At 41.4% G+C, this 17,571-nt stretch overlaps 1 protein-coding gene across 1 annotated transcript in view; it reads left to right on the top strand.

The window, feature by feature from the left end:
• The window catches only part of eng (endoglin), a 37,061-nt gene extending 21,888 nt beyond the window's left edge, over positions 1-15,173 (top strand). Inside the window, exons 3-13 of the mRNA XM_084572437.1 lie at positions 1,083-1,193; positions 4,783-4,960; positions 6,856-7,036; positions 7,134-7,236; positions 7,338-7,545; positions 7,767-7,915; positions 8,351-8,581; positions 8,725-8,791; positions 12,667-12,777; positions 12,867-12,914; positions 12,994-15,173. Of these exons, the coding sequence (XP_084428563.1) occupies positions 1,083-1,193; positions 4,783-4,960; positions 6,856-7,036; positions 7,134-7,236; positions 7,338-7,545; positions 7,767-7,915; positions 8,351-8,581; positions 8,725-8,791; positions 12,667-12,777; positions 12,867-12,914; positions 12,994-13,115 (1,509 nt within the window). The 3' untranslated portion in view covers positions 13,116-15,173. The remainder of the gene's footprint in view (positions 1-1,082; positions 1,194-4,782; positions 4,961-6,855; positions 7,037-7,133; positions 7,237-7,337; positions 7,546-7,766; positions 7,916-8,350; positions 8,582-8,724; positions 8,792-12,666; positions 12,778-12,866; positions 12,915-12,993) is intronic.
• Positions 15,174-17,571: the final 2,398 nt, after the last annotated feature.

Here is a 17,571-nt window from a genome sequence, read left to right as displayed (position 1 = left end):
AGAGAAGCATGTGTTGACATTTTCATAGTTGTGAAAACAAGGAGGAATTGTCATATATATCCCCTGCCGATTCTTTTTTTTTTTTTTTTTTTTGCAGCGCAGCACAGAAACGGAATCAAACTTGTGGAGAATTAAACTGCAGTCGGAACTATTTTTAAACTTGGTGCTGCAGGCAAATGTCTCCCTACTCTGTCAACCTGAGGGCTGTTAATTTAATGACAGATGGGGAGGTTTGCAAATTGGATAGTGGCCTTGCGCGGAACCGTCTCAAAGTTGGAATATTGGCGGGTTTTGATTCCGTGTGAAAAAGGTCGTGATAAATACCAAGTTATTTTGTAAGTTCTGTATTTATTTGTGATGGATGGACTTTCCAGACTCCTCAGTCGCGGTTTATGAAATGTTTAAATCACACATTTATGTCTTTTCATTTTTAATCTTTGCAGTAAAGTGTGAATCTTATATTTTAATTGTGCCTTCCATAAAGGTTATTTCTCTGCACTTCATCACTGGATATGTTTCATGGTGTGCATTTAATCAGGCCAAAGAAGGATTTATCACAGCTGTTGTGTATTCAGTGCGTTGCTTAGGTTTTTGCTGTATGATGACACAATTTAAAACGATATATTAACACCACGGAGCGTTGAAGCATGAAGCAGATCTCACTGACTTTACTTTTGCTTTGTTTCTATGACACAGCGTAGTCTCAGTTTGGTACACTTACCAGAGAATGCATCACAGACAGCACAGCGGCTCCCATATGGCCTTACAGTGTGAGGGAATATTTCAACACTTGATTGCTTTGTCTCCCTAATCAGTCCCAGAGTTCCACCTGGAGCTTTCACACCATCTCCAAACTTCCTCTGCCTGCAAAACTATTATAAACTCCAAACTATTTGGCTTCCTGACAGAAGCTGTTAACTTGCCTAAGCGTTACTGAATGTGCACCGTCATAAAAGGCACTACAAATATGCAAATGTGCAGTTTGAACTGATATTTTAACTGATTTCCAATGTCCAGTGTTTTCTGTTTTAATCATTGTGATACATTTTGAGTAATATTTCTGTTTTTTTTCTTCTTTTTAGAATCCACTTTTTTCTCTCCAGATGACCAAATCAAGGCCGATGATCCTCATCCTCACGTCGTCAGGCACTTCTTACGGTGCACTCAGCATCACTGCAGATATTAACATTTATGTGAGTAATGTCTTTTGTTGTTCCTGCATGAAATTTCAGGCTCATGCCTAGTTACCTGGGTGCATAATGGTTGAATGTGTGCAAAGCCCTTTAGCCCCCCCTTTTTTTTTGCCATCTTTACAAGCATCTGCTACATTTCTCAACCTGCTATTGTTACAAGAGGTTGTTGAACAATTTACAGCTAATCGTGATAAATGATCAGGTTGTGGGGACTCCAGTACAAGTAGCACCAATAATATATAATTTCCATATATTTCCAGATGTGCTCAGCTCCCGTCTAGTGCCAGCTGTTTTACATACAAAACGACACAGCTGTGTGGGCCCCGTTTGCAGAGAGTGAACCGTGTTGATTTTCTGCGCATATATCCCCCAGTGGCTTCTCTGCAAGAGGCAGTTTGTGTTTCAGATTTTTTTTTTTTTTTTTATGATCCACACTATAAAACTGGCGAGAGAAGTTTTAGAGTGGTCAGTAACGAGGGGGGCTGATGGCATCGGTTGTAAAATTAATGTGCCAATAAAACTGGAGATTCTGACTTTTATACACTGTTCCCAGATTATATCTCTGGATTGAAACCGGGGAGGATACAAAACGTCCATTGAGCTGCGTTTTTAAAAAGCCGGAATTATACTGGAATATGCAAACGCACAATATTGCCTGAAATCGGACTATTATTTCTAAATGTGCTACCGATGATACGCTTAATAGTTTCATGTCCTGACCAAACTGAAATCCTCTTTTAAAAATTAACATATTTAGGTTTTTAATGTCAGTTTCTGTCTATAGTACAAATAGATGTAGTGCTTAGTGTTCCCATGTCACTTTGCTGTCATTCTGGATGTTGATTTAGATTGAAGACTTCCTTAAAGGAGCCATTTCCTTCCACAACCTCAAATGATATGCTTTAACACGTTTGCAATCTTGAACTGTTTGCAAAAGTCTCCTTGAGAACAGCCAGCTGCAAAGTGATAAGCTCTTAGACGCAAGAAAATGACAGTCGTTTTTTAATCGCGTTAAAGCTTACAGTTCGTCTTTTGTCCTCTGTGTCTTAAAAAGCGCCGATATGAATGCGAATGATTTATAATACTGATGAAAACAAGTCCAGACATAGATAACAAGCCAAAAAATGCTTACATTTGGAAAAAAAAAATCACTGCCGGCCAATCACGATGGTGAAATGTTTATGGCAGTGTCAACAGTTAGTGATATGCTGACAGACTGGGGACACCGCATCCTGTATCATGTCCTGTCGGGAGCCTGGACATCATTGCCTGTGACTGCGGGATGTTTTTGTGGGATGAGCTGTATCACTGGGGAGAGGGGGGGGGGGAGATAATGGTGCTTTGCTGCGAATTGCAGCGTAAGAGAATCAGCATCTGTTCTGCATCTGAGAAAGTACGTCACCGGCTTGACAGCTTGGCTCGGTGTCACACCTCCTGTTGGCCTCCCACGGCTGGCCTGAATACACATACAGTATGAGGTTCTTTAAAAAAAGAAACACAAAAAACACAGGGGCAACCTTTTATGTTTATTTAAAAGCTTTGCTAGTTGACAGTTTGTTAATTGCAAAGGTTATTGATGAGGTGAAACAGTGACTAATGGGGAAGACGTCAGAAATTCTAAAATTTTAAAATCCCCAGTAGACGGAGATGTTTTTTTTTTTTCTCACGAGTAAGGCTTCTTAGACATGCTGTGAAGTCAGTTTGATTTTCTCCAGGCTTCCAGTAGCTTGAGTTAAATTCCTTTGTAATCATTAAAAGGATCACCACTGTTATTTCCCCTTTTCTTTCCCATCCTGCTTTCGAGGCCTTCCCTGTCTGCCTGTTTCTGTCGTGACTGGCTTTTTATTTCCACCTCCTCCTCCTCTCCCCCTTTTCCTGTAGTTACTCTTCGCACTATTTTTTGATTCTGCGTCAATCAAATATTCATGCGGAAAGACAGACGACTCCCCAGGGCTTACTCGGCTTTCACCATTTTTTTTTTTTTTTCAATTTTACTTTTTTCCTCCCCCGTCTCGCTTTGTTACGCAAGAGCCGACACGCATTACAGTCACACATGCGAGACGGGTCAGGAGAGGGGCTTTTGCCATTTACACAACACTCACACTTGAGAATTGCAAACAGGATGAGGTACGAATCTCTGCAACTTTCTGGAACTTTTCCCCATTTCGCGTCATTTTGGTACGATGCCGCAAGGTGTTGTTTTCACCCTGAATCCGAATGTCCATCTGATTAGTAATATAGTTGGCAATGAAAACACAGATGAGACAAAGGAAGCTGAACAGTTGAGTCAGAATCCAGTAAGTATGTATCACACCGTCCACGTATTGTGTTTATCCGTGGAGGATTTCTTATAAATATTCTGGTCGATGACCTCATTGTGCTTCTAAAGAGGGCAAAATTAGCTGCGCTTGAGCATCACTGGGCGTTCACAATATGCGGAAGTGTGGCACTTGTACTGTATTTAATTTTCTTCTTCAGCCTATGAAGGACAGAAGGAGAAGGATACATCAGCATAGACAAAAACTCATTAAAGGCTGAGCCCAAAATAAAACTGGAGCACATGTTTTCTTTTTCTTTCCTGAATTGTTCCTTATCGAGCACGTTTTTTTTTTTTTTTAATATATCTAACTGTGTAGAAGTCGTCTACTGTAGACAGTCTCCGCTCTCTGTTCCTAGCTCCTTCCACTGCCTTCTTCATTCGCGCTTAATGTAAACTCCATTATTTCCTATCGGCCCAGACGAGGAAACAGCAGTGTCTAGTCGATGGGATGGATGTATATATTTATACCTTGTATGGAGCCAGATTCCAGCCGACTGCGGTGACGCACAAAGCTAAAAAAGGTCCCATTTCCTGGCCCCACTCAGGAAGCAAAGGAAAGACCTTGGCTCCAACGGGGTTGTGCAACTGGACTCGTGGACACTTAACCATAACAAACATTTCTTTTTAACAAGGCCATGCTAAGAGAATAGGGGGAGAGTTGTGGAGCGGAGAGAAAGAAAAATTAAAGGGAGGAGAATGAGAGGGATGGGCGGACATTGATCTGACAAAAAAAAAAAAAGTTACTGATTTTAGGGGGTTTTCTAGAATGTGTTTGCAAACTTTCATGCTCAGAAAACTAATTTTATTTATTTATTTTTTTACGATAAGACATTCTGCACCGTCCCCTTTCACCTTCTATCTGAATTTGCTCTGTTTTAGCACCTGTCTCTTTAAAGGGGAATTACCGTTTTTTACAGCCTTGACCTTATTTCTGGCATAAAATACGATCATTTTCTCACCCATATAACTTTGGTGTCATTTGGAGTCATTCGGGCGATATTTAGATCCAGCAGAGTGCCATGTATATCCATATAGTGGGAGTGAATGGGGCACCGAAATGCAGCCTCTAAATAATGCTTTATCTGCCATGAAACTCATTCATTTCACCAATATTTTGTTATGATACGCTAGTGCTATTCCCCATTGAGTCCCTCAGAAATTAGGGTTTTTTGTTTTGTTTTATTTTTTTCTCTCCCCAGGTCCTGAAAGCCATCATGACTCATGTTCCTTCTTTAAACTAACTGCTACGGTTTGGGTTCTACTTTTCAGGTGGATGTTAACACCCCAATTTCATTTTACCCTGTTGGACATATAAGCAATATCCACAAGGAACCCATCCCCACTCAAGATGCCGAGCTGGTCGTGTGGGCGAAACAAAAATTTGGGGGCGTGACTTCATTCACCACCATTCAAGATCTGCACTCGATCTTGCTAACAGGAGAACAAGGTGAGCCACATTGTAGCATTCTGGCTTATGTTAATACAGATTTTACACTTTCTCAAACTTGTTTGCTGTAATTGGCAGCTTGCGTCAAGTTAATCCCAGGTTCTGGTGACACATGAACATATGAAATGAACTTGGGAAACAACATAATAGAATTCCATCAGATCGCAGCAGCACTGCAGACTTTCTGCCTGCCTGAAAGCCTTTCAGATTTGTCAAACTTGACACAATGGTTTTTATCTAAGATACACTATCTGCATATTTGTTTGGTCTAAAAAAAAAACAAAACAAAAAACAGTGTTTGGTGCTAAAGAGAACAAAGTAATTACAGTCTGAGCACCATGCAGCTCCAGCTTACATAACCCAGGAGAGAGTCTGCAGTATAGTAATCAAGGATGGATGCAGCACCGTTTCCAGAGCTCTCTCGATAATATTCATCACCAGCCTTCTCTCATCCGAAGTGTGCATAAAAAACATTTCTGATGAAACCCACTGTCCTGTGACGAAAGGTTTTTTATTTATTTATTTATTTTTTTAACATTTTAATTTTCACGCCCAGGGTTTCTATGACTGACTAACATCGGTGCATTTTGTTTGCAGTATTTTCTCTGCAAGTGTCTCAAAACGCCACATATTCTAAACGCAACTGACAAGCTTGCCATGTGGTAAAAGCAGCCAGTCAAAAACCTCAGTTCGATAAAACGCTGGGGACTCGTCAACGTGTCGGCGCGTACGACAGAACATTTGGAAGGAGAAGTCACGGATACGAGGACATGCTTTAGACGGATGCTTGCAGAAGCACTGCCATTTAAAAGGGAACGTTAACGGCCGAGTAAAGGCTGGACATAAGGATATTATGGAGAGGTCACTGACATTAGCTGTAGCAGCGGGAAGCTCGGTGCAAGGGCAATTATTTCCCTAGCAAAGCCTCCTCAAGGCGGTCTGAGCCAAAGCGGGTTTCTGACACAAGTTCAAAAACAAATGAGCTGAAATAATGGTGGTGTATTTTCAAGGAATTAATCTCTTGTCACGATTCCCTCTGCTTCCACAGGTCCATAAACTCTTATAACAGATGACGGATCACCTTGTCTGTCTGCACTTCTTCCATTTAAAAATGTCTTGCTTGAAATGCTGAAGAAGTAGCTATTTTTTTTCTTGCCACATGTAGTTTTAGTGAGTGTTTTAACTGACTCATAGCCCTTGGGCATTAGAATTACTGTGAAACAGTGTACAGCGCTATTTGCTTGTATCCCTGGGCCTGTACTGGGGTGTTAGGTGAACTTGCGTAGGCCTCGTCGTAGGCGTTTGAAAAGTCTGTGCAGTGACACGCGAGAGTGTTGCAGAGCAACTGAGCAGAATATATCTGCATGTCCCCCCAGGTTTCGCGAACGCCTCACTGCGATTTCAAATCTGTGTCATGCCATCGTCTGCGCAACAGACAAGCGTTGAGCAATGCTGTTCTCCTCGCGGTCTGTTCCAAACACTTATTTTAGTGACAAAATGCTGTGTTGTGTTTTCCACATGTTTCTCACCATGCTGGGTACATGGTAATTGGTGTGATGATGCCGTGTGAGGTTTTGTGGGAAACCTACTTTTCAGTGTTTTGATACCACCCAACACGCGTAGCTTTTTTGGGCATCGTAGGAAATTGCACCTGAAAACCACCATCCACTGGCGTAGGGTGCTCCTTTTAGGCTGATCCTGGAGGTATTAATGTTTCTGGGCTGTTGCTCCCCATTGTTATTCTATGGAATAGTTTATCCAAGCGTTACGAACACTCATACAAAAAAAAATAATCTAATATGTAAAGTAGGTTTTAATTGGAATTGGCATTGCAGAGTTGTCATTTTTTCTTAAGGCCGAACGCTGATGGAAGATGGATGATTGTGGTTTTACAGGAATCAAAGCTGGCTCTCCTGACTGCAAGCTCGAGAATGAAGATGCATTGCAGAAGCACTTTATGCAGATTGTAACGGAGCCCGCGGTTCCTCGGTTCAGATCTTGCTCCCCACAGCAACAGAAACCCAGCAACGCAGCTGAGCTCCACATCATAAACATCCCAGAGAACTCCAGCATTAGGTAAACATTGATATTCACACATCAAATTGCATTTTTTATTTTTTATTAATTTTTTTGGCAAAATTTCTTATGTCATACTTGATTCTGTGCATTGCAGCAATGTGTCAGTTCGTGTGGACTCGGAGAAGATCAGCTTGTTCCTTAGAGGGCCTCAGGGCACCACGTGGACAATAATCAGTCGAATCCACGTCGCGTTTGTTGTAAGCTCCCAAATACACAGTAGATAAACCAGAGACCACATATGAGATATGATTTATTTAGAGGTAGAAGACTGATGTGATTTATTGGAACCCCTCTTTTTTTCCCCTTACAGTCTAACAATGACGTCGTGATGGCCGCCATGGCATTCAAAGTCCCACCATTAGTAACACTCAACAGCGACAATGCACACGATGTGCAAAGGAAGGCTATGGAATCTTTGCGCATCACCACTTTCACCAGGTACACTGAGCTGAGATCAGAGAACTCCACAGTTATGCTGGTTCTTGGAAATAAAGACAGCGCTGCAGGTAAGACAATGAAACTTAACTTTTAAACATTCATAACATTTATCCAAAGAGCAGGCTCTAAAAATTGCCCACTCAGTGCCTTATATTATTCTACATAAACTGTGCTGTTCTGCAATTTGAATGAGACTTTGGAGGGTTTTCAGTTCTGAAAGCCAATAAAGCAGAGTGACCGTGACAACGATGTGAATGTTCAATTTTTAATTTTGTGTTTTTAATTTTAGGGATGTCTCCCACCGTTACGGAGCCTACCACCACAACCAGACCCCAATCTAAGATGCCTCTGGTGATGCAGCTGTACACCTCCCCGGACTACCGTTCACCCCTGGACCCCAACACCAAGGTGCAGAGCGACAAGAGAATTTATGCAGAGGTAAGAATCCAATTACCCTTTCGGTTGCATTTAATGTCCCGTTACTCAGCTCCTGGTTAAACATGGCCACTCCTGGTGGGTAAATGTGGAATATTATATAAACACGGTACCCAGATTTTAGCGCTAAAAGAACAGATTACGGTGGATTAATCAACTGAAAGCACTTTGAAGAAGTTATAGTGGACATCAGTGATAAAACATATCAGCTCTATCTTTAAATTTGGGTTGAATGTAAATCAAACCACCCCCTAGACTGCTCTCAGGGTGGTCACTGCTGTGTGTAAGAATGGATGAGTTAAATTTCCCTTTTAAAAAGGTTTATTGTTAAAAATATATTGGTCACATACATTTCAGCATCACTTATCACTTGACAGACTTGTCCTTTTTATCTTTTCTGATGAGGTTTATTTTTTTTTTTTTCTCCGTTTCCTGTAGATTTCGGGGCACACTCTAGGGGGCATCGTCTTGACCATCAAGGTGATCAGCTGCTTAGTGCGCTCCAAGGGCTCGTGCCCCATAGAGACAGAGCTGCCCTTCATTCCCGAGACCTGCTCCTTAAGTTCATGTCCCAACAGCGCTCGACTCAGCTTCTCTTTAGATCAGCTCCAAGAGCCGACAACCACCACGTGGGAACTCGAGTGCACCGTCAATCTTTGCTTCAGCGAGGTAGGAATTCGCCAACCGTTTCTGACTCACCCCTTTACAAAAAAATATTGTAGCGTGCTTTATTTCATTGTGCGTCAGCGTGGATTTCTTTTTTTTTTTTGTTGTTGTGACCTCTTGGCTGTTTTCTTTGACAACTTCCCTAGATATGTGGCGAAGGCGGAAGAGTGAAGAGGAATCTGGAGGTCACTCAGCAGTGTCCGAAACCACCAAGTGAGTTCAGTTTAAACTCCAAAATGCGGATCATTTAAATTCTTAGAGTCCGGTTTTCAAAACAAACCTCATACAATGGCCTGATGGAGGCCCCGAGTTTAGAATGATTCATTTTTTTTTGACAACGAACCCTTTCTATGAAGATGAATGCCTTCTATTTAATTCTAACAATAAACTCCCTGAACCCTCACAAGGAAAACTAAAACTTTTAAATTACCTTTTATGCCTTCAGGACTTAATTTTTAGTCTAGTGCTTGGTCAGAGTGTTGTTGCTGCTCGCTGCTATAATTTTCTTTCCCATTATTGCTTCCAGAGCACAACAAATGCTGCTCAGGCGGTTGTCATAGCAGTGAACTCAGGATATGCGGTGAAGCCAGTAAGGGGTTGTGGGGCAGGGCCCTCGTCCTTTAGGAAGGTCTGCAGGCTGACCTTGTGGCCACAATCAGACGTAATAGCCCTCGGGGGAGGCACGGTGGATTCCTTTGTGTTTCCAAGGGGTCTGACTGTGTTGCTGTCCAAACACAGGCGCTGGGGCCCTGTGCTATTGTCGGACTAATCAACACAGTTGACTCAACGAAGGAAAGATGTCATTCTTAAGAAAAAGAAAAAAAAAAAGACGAAGAATTGTCTCCACATTTGATTCATTTTCTAGGAACACTCGGATGATTTAATTTATGAGCTAAAAAGACACGAGGAAGTGGAGGATGATTAAATGTGGGCACACATAGTGTTTCTTTGTAAAACTGATTATGGATTTGTTTATGCCTTAAGCTTCCTTTATGCTCCCGTTCCTTCCAGAGGAGAAAGATAAAAGTCGGTACGTCAGTGTCGCAGTGTCTGTGGTGGGGAAGCTGACTAAACTACTCATCCATGCTTTCCTGTCTCCTGTTTGTCCTTTTCTTTGCCATTTTTTTTCCTCTCCCCCCCCCCCCCCCAAGTTACGTAATTAGCGATGTGTTTTTGTTCCCGGAGACAAGGACCTACTTAAACACTGGAATGGATCTCAAGTGACATGCTTGTTTGGTGCGTTCAGTTCAGTGCGGTTCAGTTCATTAGCGAGCATCAGAGATACAAGGGTTACTGTATATCAGCGGGACTAGCAGACTGCATTCTGCTGCAAGCCTTCACTGGGCAGGACTGAGGGCTCTATTCAGTAATCTTTCCTGTTTGGTAGTTTTCATACAGAGGGCTGCAGGGAGTCACAGCACAGGCCTGCTGTCTCTCCCCTCCTGTCCACCTGCACTGGAGCGTCTGCTTCCTGCTCCTGTTTATTCAGGTTTTGCAGTCAGAGCCCCTCTCACACAAACACACGCAGTGGCTGATTGCAGAGGAAGGGTCTCTGGAGAAAGCCTGCTCAAGTCACGGTGGCGTTTCTGGGCCTCTCGGGGTCAAGGAATATTCCCTTTCTGTTAGACCAACAAACAGGGTTGGCTGTCTGGGATGCAGTCAGGTCAGACGGCCACAAGATGCCACTGTTTCTGTGCTCGGCTTCATGTTCGATTCGACTCCTTTTTTGGATTGTTGAAATTAAAATAAATTCTGTTATGTTAATATTTTAAATTTAACTATGTGTTATATCAGACTTTGCATAGCACAAAGGGTGAAGTTCATTTTAAATGTTGTTTGTTCTGACATCAGAATTAAATGGTTTCATCTCAGCTCCCTGCAGGTGGAATTAGACCAGCCATTATTTGGATGCACATAATGCGTTGAGAAGTTTCTGCAAAACCCACCCATTGTTTTCTGTATTCTCTTTAATATGCCTCAGGGCAGAAGGGCTGTTTTGTGTGAAGCCTAGAGTAGTAGCTAGCATAGCATGTTCCACCAGGAGGCAGGAGGCAGCAGAAGCAGGTGAGAGAAACTCATGCGAAGGTGAAGATTACTTTCTTCCAAATGTTCTGGATTCTTGTGGGAGGATCTCTATGGGTAGCAACAGTAGGGAAGGAGGGAAAGCATGTGTTTGCGCACCGTGCTTGATGTACAACACACGAGAGCATGCACACACTGTCCAAAAACGTGTCGGCTGTCAGAAGACCTCCCCCGCCAAAGATGCATGTACTGTATGTAGTATTGGAGAGCCGCAGTTTGGCAATCAATTCCGTACAGTCAGATACCAGCGCACACTCAACCAGCCAGAGGTTAGATCACAACAATAGCTTTCCTAACTCAAAAGCTCAATCAAGATTATTTGAAAACTGCTGGAATTGGATTTAAGAACACCTGGCGTGTTTTTCATTTCAAAAATCAGAAGCGTGGATCAATATTTCATTTATACAGTCAGAGGTCGCGAGAGTTTAAGGTGACATCTGAGTGAGGGTTGGGGGAGAGCTGTCAATGATCTGTTGTGCAGCCTTTTTGAATTGACATCTGTCTCAAGGTAATCCATTCATGGCTTCGATGAGCACAATGAGCGAAGCAAAACTGCATGATGGCCTTGCGCGGCGTGCTTGTACAACAGTGCTGTATGTCAAAGGCTTGAGCGAGTTTTAGTGTTTGCATGTTCTCTAACTCTTCTTTCAGTGCTGCTTTTAGGGAAAGTGGTATTTTTATGGCGGCTGGCTCCGAGTTTTATGTTGTCTATTAAGTTTGTTAGCCGCAGAGCACATTGCGCAGGTCAAGCCGACACACTGCTTGCTCAAAGAACATCGCAAATGGCAACCTTGATTGTAAATTAAAATTTGCGGCGTTATAATGGAACTGAGGAAATGATAGAGTATAGTCAGGCTGAGGTCTACTGTTAAAAACGTAAAGACTCATATTTTCTATAGAGTATATATATATATATATATATACACACACACACACACACACTTGAGATCTTCAATATGGAGTGCCAACTTTAGGGGCTGAAGGAAAGTTTTATAATGCCATTACGTTTCTTTATCGAGGGCCCGTTGCCTGTGTTCAAGTTAATGAATTTAAAAGGGGATGGTTAGGTGTGAGACTTGGAAACGGTCCCGTTTAATGGTTAAACTTTTCATTTTAAAGCTAGTGAGAGAGATCATGAGTCACCACACAACTGTTTCCTGATGTGCATACATGTCTTCTGTTGGTACATAGGACAAACCCAAGTTAAAAACACATGCGTATAAAACGGCTGTAGTCTTAGGTGCAGCAGGATTTATCTGAAAGATCTGTGCACAGCTCTGTGTCAGCACATTGCCAGTAGCTATAGAAACAGGCAAGTGTATTGGCCCTCCGGAAGAAAACACACTCTGATTCTGCAAGACGAAATGAAATTTCTGTTTTATTGCTCATCGTATGAGCAATTAAGGGACTTATAATCATCGGTGCAGAATTAATCGAAATAAGGAACTTGAGATGCTATTTAGTAAGGCAACCTTGCTAACCGTACAAACTTATTTTCTGATTCAAAATGATCCATTTGTAAGTACTTCCTGTATCCTCTCATAAATATTGTTGCAGTCTAGCGGGACTGACATTAAGTTTATGAAAATTTCCTTCAAAGTTAAGAAAAACAGTTCAGAAACAGAAATATGTAGATATAATATAAGGACCCTGTGAATCAGACAGTGTAGTTCTGCTACTGTCGGGGCAATTTGTTGAAAGCAAGAACATTTAGAGTCGAACGTGGGTCTTTAAAATGCTTTCAGGATTCCTGGATAAACGAGGTAATCCAATTAAGCAACTTAATCTTTTCGCTAGTCCCTGGGTGCAAGATATTTTACATGCCCTTGGTAAATTAAATACGCCGTCATATCTTAGCATGCTCGCCACATTAGGAGAACATTTCAAAGCTCTGCAGGTTTTGGAATGATGTTGTTGAAATGAAAGGAACAGTCACTTTTCACTTGGGTTAGCTGTTTAACTGAAACTTTCATACATTGTTTTTTTTCTTCATGTTCATGTTTCAGCTCAACCATGCTTTGATTTTGGCCTACCTGCCGTCCTGGGCATTGCTTTTGGAGGGTTCCTGATTGGCGTATTACTTATTGGAGCACTGTGGTTCATCAAAATTAAAACGGGTAAATGTTTGGCTCAGCGTTTCTGCTTAAATCAAGCTATGAACCGACATATATCCGGATCTGAAATGGTTTCATTCTGCTTCATTCAGGGTACCCGACTGGACTGGACATGAGGTCGACTGCAGCCAGTCTTCCTGGTAAGAAATTTAACTTCTACTTTCAGTTTTTTTCCTCCTCTTCCTCAGTTTCTCATCGGTTTTTATCGTCTTTCTTTAGGGTGTCCATGCTCACGGGCTAAGCGACAACCCGTTTCCACCAACCCTTCCCCCTCCGAGAACAGCAGCGCCAACGCTAGCATTGGAAGCACCCAAAGCACACCGACCAGCAGCATGGCATGAGATTAGGATATTTTCCACCACCAGGACCACCATCTCCCTTCAAAGTCACCTATATGGGTTTTGTGCTTTCTTTATTAAGGCTCAAACACCAGCCCCCCGACCCCCCCATCCCTTTCCCCCCATTTAAATTCTTATTCAAAAAGCACAACCCATGTCTTTGACATACCACGTCCGAAATGGATGTGATTTGGGAGTTTGTAATTGGGAGGTCTGGATGACAGGAAACCAAAGTCTTATCAGTGGCTTCTGATGCTCACCGTTGCAGCCTCTCTATAAAGTCAAGCTCTTAGAAAGGAAGTTAAAGAGGGCAAGAGAAAGGGAAAAAAAAAAAAATCGGCTCCAGGAAAAACAAACCATATCCCCCCAAGAGCTAACAGGAAATTCGCTGCATTCCTTTCAATGAATTGTGCTTGCGTGATGGCAGCACAATAGTTAGACAGGAGACAAACCAGTCAAAAGACCGACTTTGAAAAACAGATGAAAAGCTGTTTTTGCATTCAACATCTAAGCTATAAAAACATGAAGGGCCATTGGCTAGGTCAATCCAAAAACCTGTGAACAACAACTTGGGGACTGAAAAATAAATAAATAGATGTCCATGTTAGGATCTCAAACCACTCAATGAAATGCTTTCTTCAAGAGGTCTTAATTGGAGTTTGAGGTTAATTGTTAACATCTACCTCCTATTATTATTTGGAAGTCTGGGGCTAAGTTTAAGCTTAACTAGATTTCTCTTCTGAAATGACCGTTTTGTGTTTCTCTTTTTAAAAAATTCTGTGTCACTTTAGGTTAACCTTTTATTGACCCTCTTGGTCTTTAGCAGCTCACAAAACAAAGTTATGGTGCAATTTTCATGCTTATTCAATATGTGTAGCCCAGTGCCCTGTGTTAATTGGAAATTACAAAGAAATGTGCTTCATTTACCGACTATAACAAAGCCAATCTAAAACATTATTTATGGCCCAAAGGTAGCAATAAATTATAACCATTAAGGAGAAAAAAAACACTTTATGCGAGTTCATCGTCACTTTTGCAATGTGCGGTGCCACATGCAGAGATGTATGGCTGTATTCAGAGCTGAGTAATGAGCCCACAGCGAGGAGCTTGTACCAAAACTCTGCACATCCGTTTTCAGACTTATAAATGGACTTGAGCTCCACTCATACAGTGAAGACCACAGGGTGGAGTTTCCCAAAAATAGTCTATCAAGAGGTTGAATTCCAGTACTTTTCCTTTTGCACAATACCCAGTCTCACCAGAACTGCTAATAAGTCCTTCACCGATGCCTTCACAATTTTTCCACCATAAATTTAAGATTTGTGGAAAATCCTTTAAATATTGCATTGATTGATTGTTATTGTACATCTAGATTGTTTATGGTAGACTTAAGACTTGAAATTAGATCCAGCCTGGCAGTGGCGTATTACTGCTTTACCATTTCCGGTTGTTTCTCCATCACAGCAATTTTCGAAATGATTGTTTTAGATCAACACAGGCTAAGGGGAAGTATAAGCACAGAAAAGATTAGTGTGGTGATTAGTGAGTATTTAAGCTGAATGATATCTGTGAAATTTAAAGGCACAAGTGTGTTTTGAATTAAAGGGTTTGAATGTATCTATATCTAAATCCTGAAAATAAATCTACCTCCGTTTAATTTGAGTATTTTAAAGTCAGCTCTGAATACAGCCCATTTGGACCTGCTAGTGCCGTTACTATAGATTATACTACGGTTTTTACTGTAGTAACAGCCACAGTACACGTAGTTATGCTTTTACTCCATCAAAATTCCAATCAGACTTTAATTTCCATTTGTCGCTCGACATGTGGAAATACATGGTAACGCATTTCAAAAAGAGATCCGTTTATTGAAACTGGGAAGTCACCTTCCGCTTTCTACGTTTGATAGGCTGCATCAGCCGTGGCAGTGCTAATGCTAGACATAAGCTGCATCGTTGCATTACGGGGACTTCCAGGAGGGCTACGACCGTAGAGTGACGGTTGATCCGTGAACCCGCTTTTGTATTTCAAATGTACAAAATGTAAATGTTTAATATTGTTATTGCCACTTTTTTTTTTTTTTTTTTTTTTTTTTTTTTAATTTTACCTCTTTAAAAATACTCCTACAGCATCACACGTCAAGTCCTGTGGTCCACGTAAGCAGCAGCAAAGAGATCAGTTTGAATGTATAGAACATAGCATCGACATAAAACTTCTCTTTATATACTCGTGATACTTTTCCATATATAGATATGTATATTCACATTTCAAATAGTTATTCACCTGCTCATTTGGATTCTTAAAATAACTTGAGACTTAATCTCCAAAATGTTCCAAACCAACTGCATTCGTCTCCTCACTGTATGCGAGCCTTGTAGCGTATCCCCTGTCCCTTTTTTAATTTCTTTTCTTGTGGAGACAGATCCATGAGGGCCAGTACAAATAGCCACTTGAGTGTTTGTGCAATATGATGAGGTAAACTTGTATGTAATGTCTATATGTCATTTTTATCATTTTTTAAATTTTGTTTTTTGGAGCTGTTGTATGATATTCTTAACTTTGAACCATGTCTTAACCTGATTTGTTCTTTTTTTTATGTATTTGAAGAACTGGGACAATTCCTAATTAAGGCACTTAATCGAATGCACAACGTTTTGTATAGCGATTTTGTTTTTAACACTCTGCAAAAGCACCGAAACTTAAGCCTGTATCAGTGCGTGACACATCATGTCGAGAGGCGGCACATTTGGTTTTATCGGTTTTGCCGTTTGACTTTTGCCCTCCGCCGAAGATTCCCCTGCAGACCAGAAAAAAAAAAACAAGGCATGTCTCCACGAGCTGACATCCTGACATTGTATTGTGTTCATTGTACTATCTTCAGTGGGTGTGATGGGGAAGTGCATTCTGAATTCTGAAGGCAGGATGTCTCACCACACAGTAGCATCCCAGTGAAATATTCAACACTGTTCTGGCAGTTATCTGAATAAATTCCCCACTTGAAACAGTAAAAATGAAGCGATTAGTGGAAACTTTTTTTTAGTTTAATTTTAGGTTGCGGTTGCAGTATTAGACGTATTCTTTTTTTTTGTTAAATATATATATATTATATATAAATGTCAGGTATTCTGCACCTGTGTTAAACCAGCCACCGTGACTGTCTGAGCACTGACAGTAAAATCAGACAGGCTGTCAGTTAATCCACTTGTTAACCCTGCGGATCTGTTCGTTACCTCTGACAACACCTTCCTCCTCCTCAGACTCTCTACAAAATATGTGTGTCTGCCTGTGTGTGCATGCACACAGTATGGGTGTACAATAGAAACTGCGTTTATGTGAGCAGATTCTTCCTCCAGGCTCCCTGTCCGAATTCTGCATTTGACCAATAACTCAGAAGTGGTAACAACGTGTCAAAATGTCTGCTTTTGTTTTTCCTTCAGTATAAGACGCAGTGTTATATTTGTGCTAACGTGGGCAGCCTTTTACCATTTCAAATGGGGCCCCCTCATTTGTTGAGATAGTGCTCAACGTATTCATTTCTATGTTGTCTCTGAGAAATAAAATTATCTTAAATGAATAAAAATGAATTTGACAAACTTTAGTTGTGCTTTCTGGTGCGTTTCTCACACACTTATGGCACTGTAGTGGATAAACCTATACCAATATGAGACAGCAATAGTGCTATACACTCCTTGATGGCAGCAGCCATCCCCAGCAGGATGCAGCCTGGCACAGGCACACACAAAAATTCTTTAGGAACAACTCAAACAAAACATGAACAGCGCAAGGTGTTGACCTGGCCTCCAGATTCCCTAGATCCCAAACTGATCAAGTATCTGTGGGATGATCCACAGAGGCTCCTCCACTCAACCCACAGGACCCAAAGTCCCAACAACATTATGTTGCCAGACACTACAGGACACCCTCAGAAGGCCCATGTCCATTCTCTGTTTACTGACCGTTTTGGAGGCAAAAGGGAGACGTACACAATATTAGGAAGGTGGACATAATGTTATGCCTGATCGGTGTATGGTTTGTCTTAATCCTAATAAGAGGGAATTTCGCAGCTTACCGCCGTCTGAACACATTAAATCCCGATGGTGTGTCATAAGCAAGCAGCCGTCTGTGTAGCCGACACTACAGCAAACAAGATTTAAAACCTGGATCACAAGAATTTCCGACAGCCTTTCCGCTGCAAGGATGGAACTCCAAATCACAAGGTTTCGTATGCAGTTAAACTTTTGCAAAAGCACCTACTTGTCTTATTATCACCTATATATTATCAGGTAGCACTAATGATACACTGATGGAAGATTGAAAGACAGCTCAGGAACCATTAAAATTGTACTTACAGTAAGTGAGATATCCAAGTCAATGCACGTCCACCAGTATTATTTTATTTTTTTCCACGTCATCCTTTTCTGATTCAGCACAGCTTGAGACACAATGAACTTAAATAATC

This window comes from Chelon labrosus (genome assembly GCF_963514085.1).
Source record: "Chelon labrosus genome assembly, chromosome: 22".
NCBI classification, from domain to species: Eukaryota; Metazoa; Chordata; class Actinopteri; order Mugiliformes; family Mugilidae; genus Chelon; species Chelon labrosus.
This window is presented reverse-complemented; position numbering and strand designations above follow the sequence as displayed.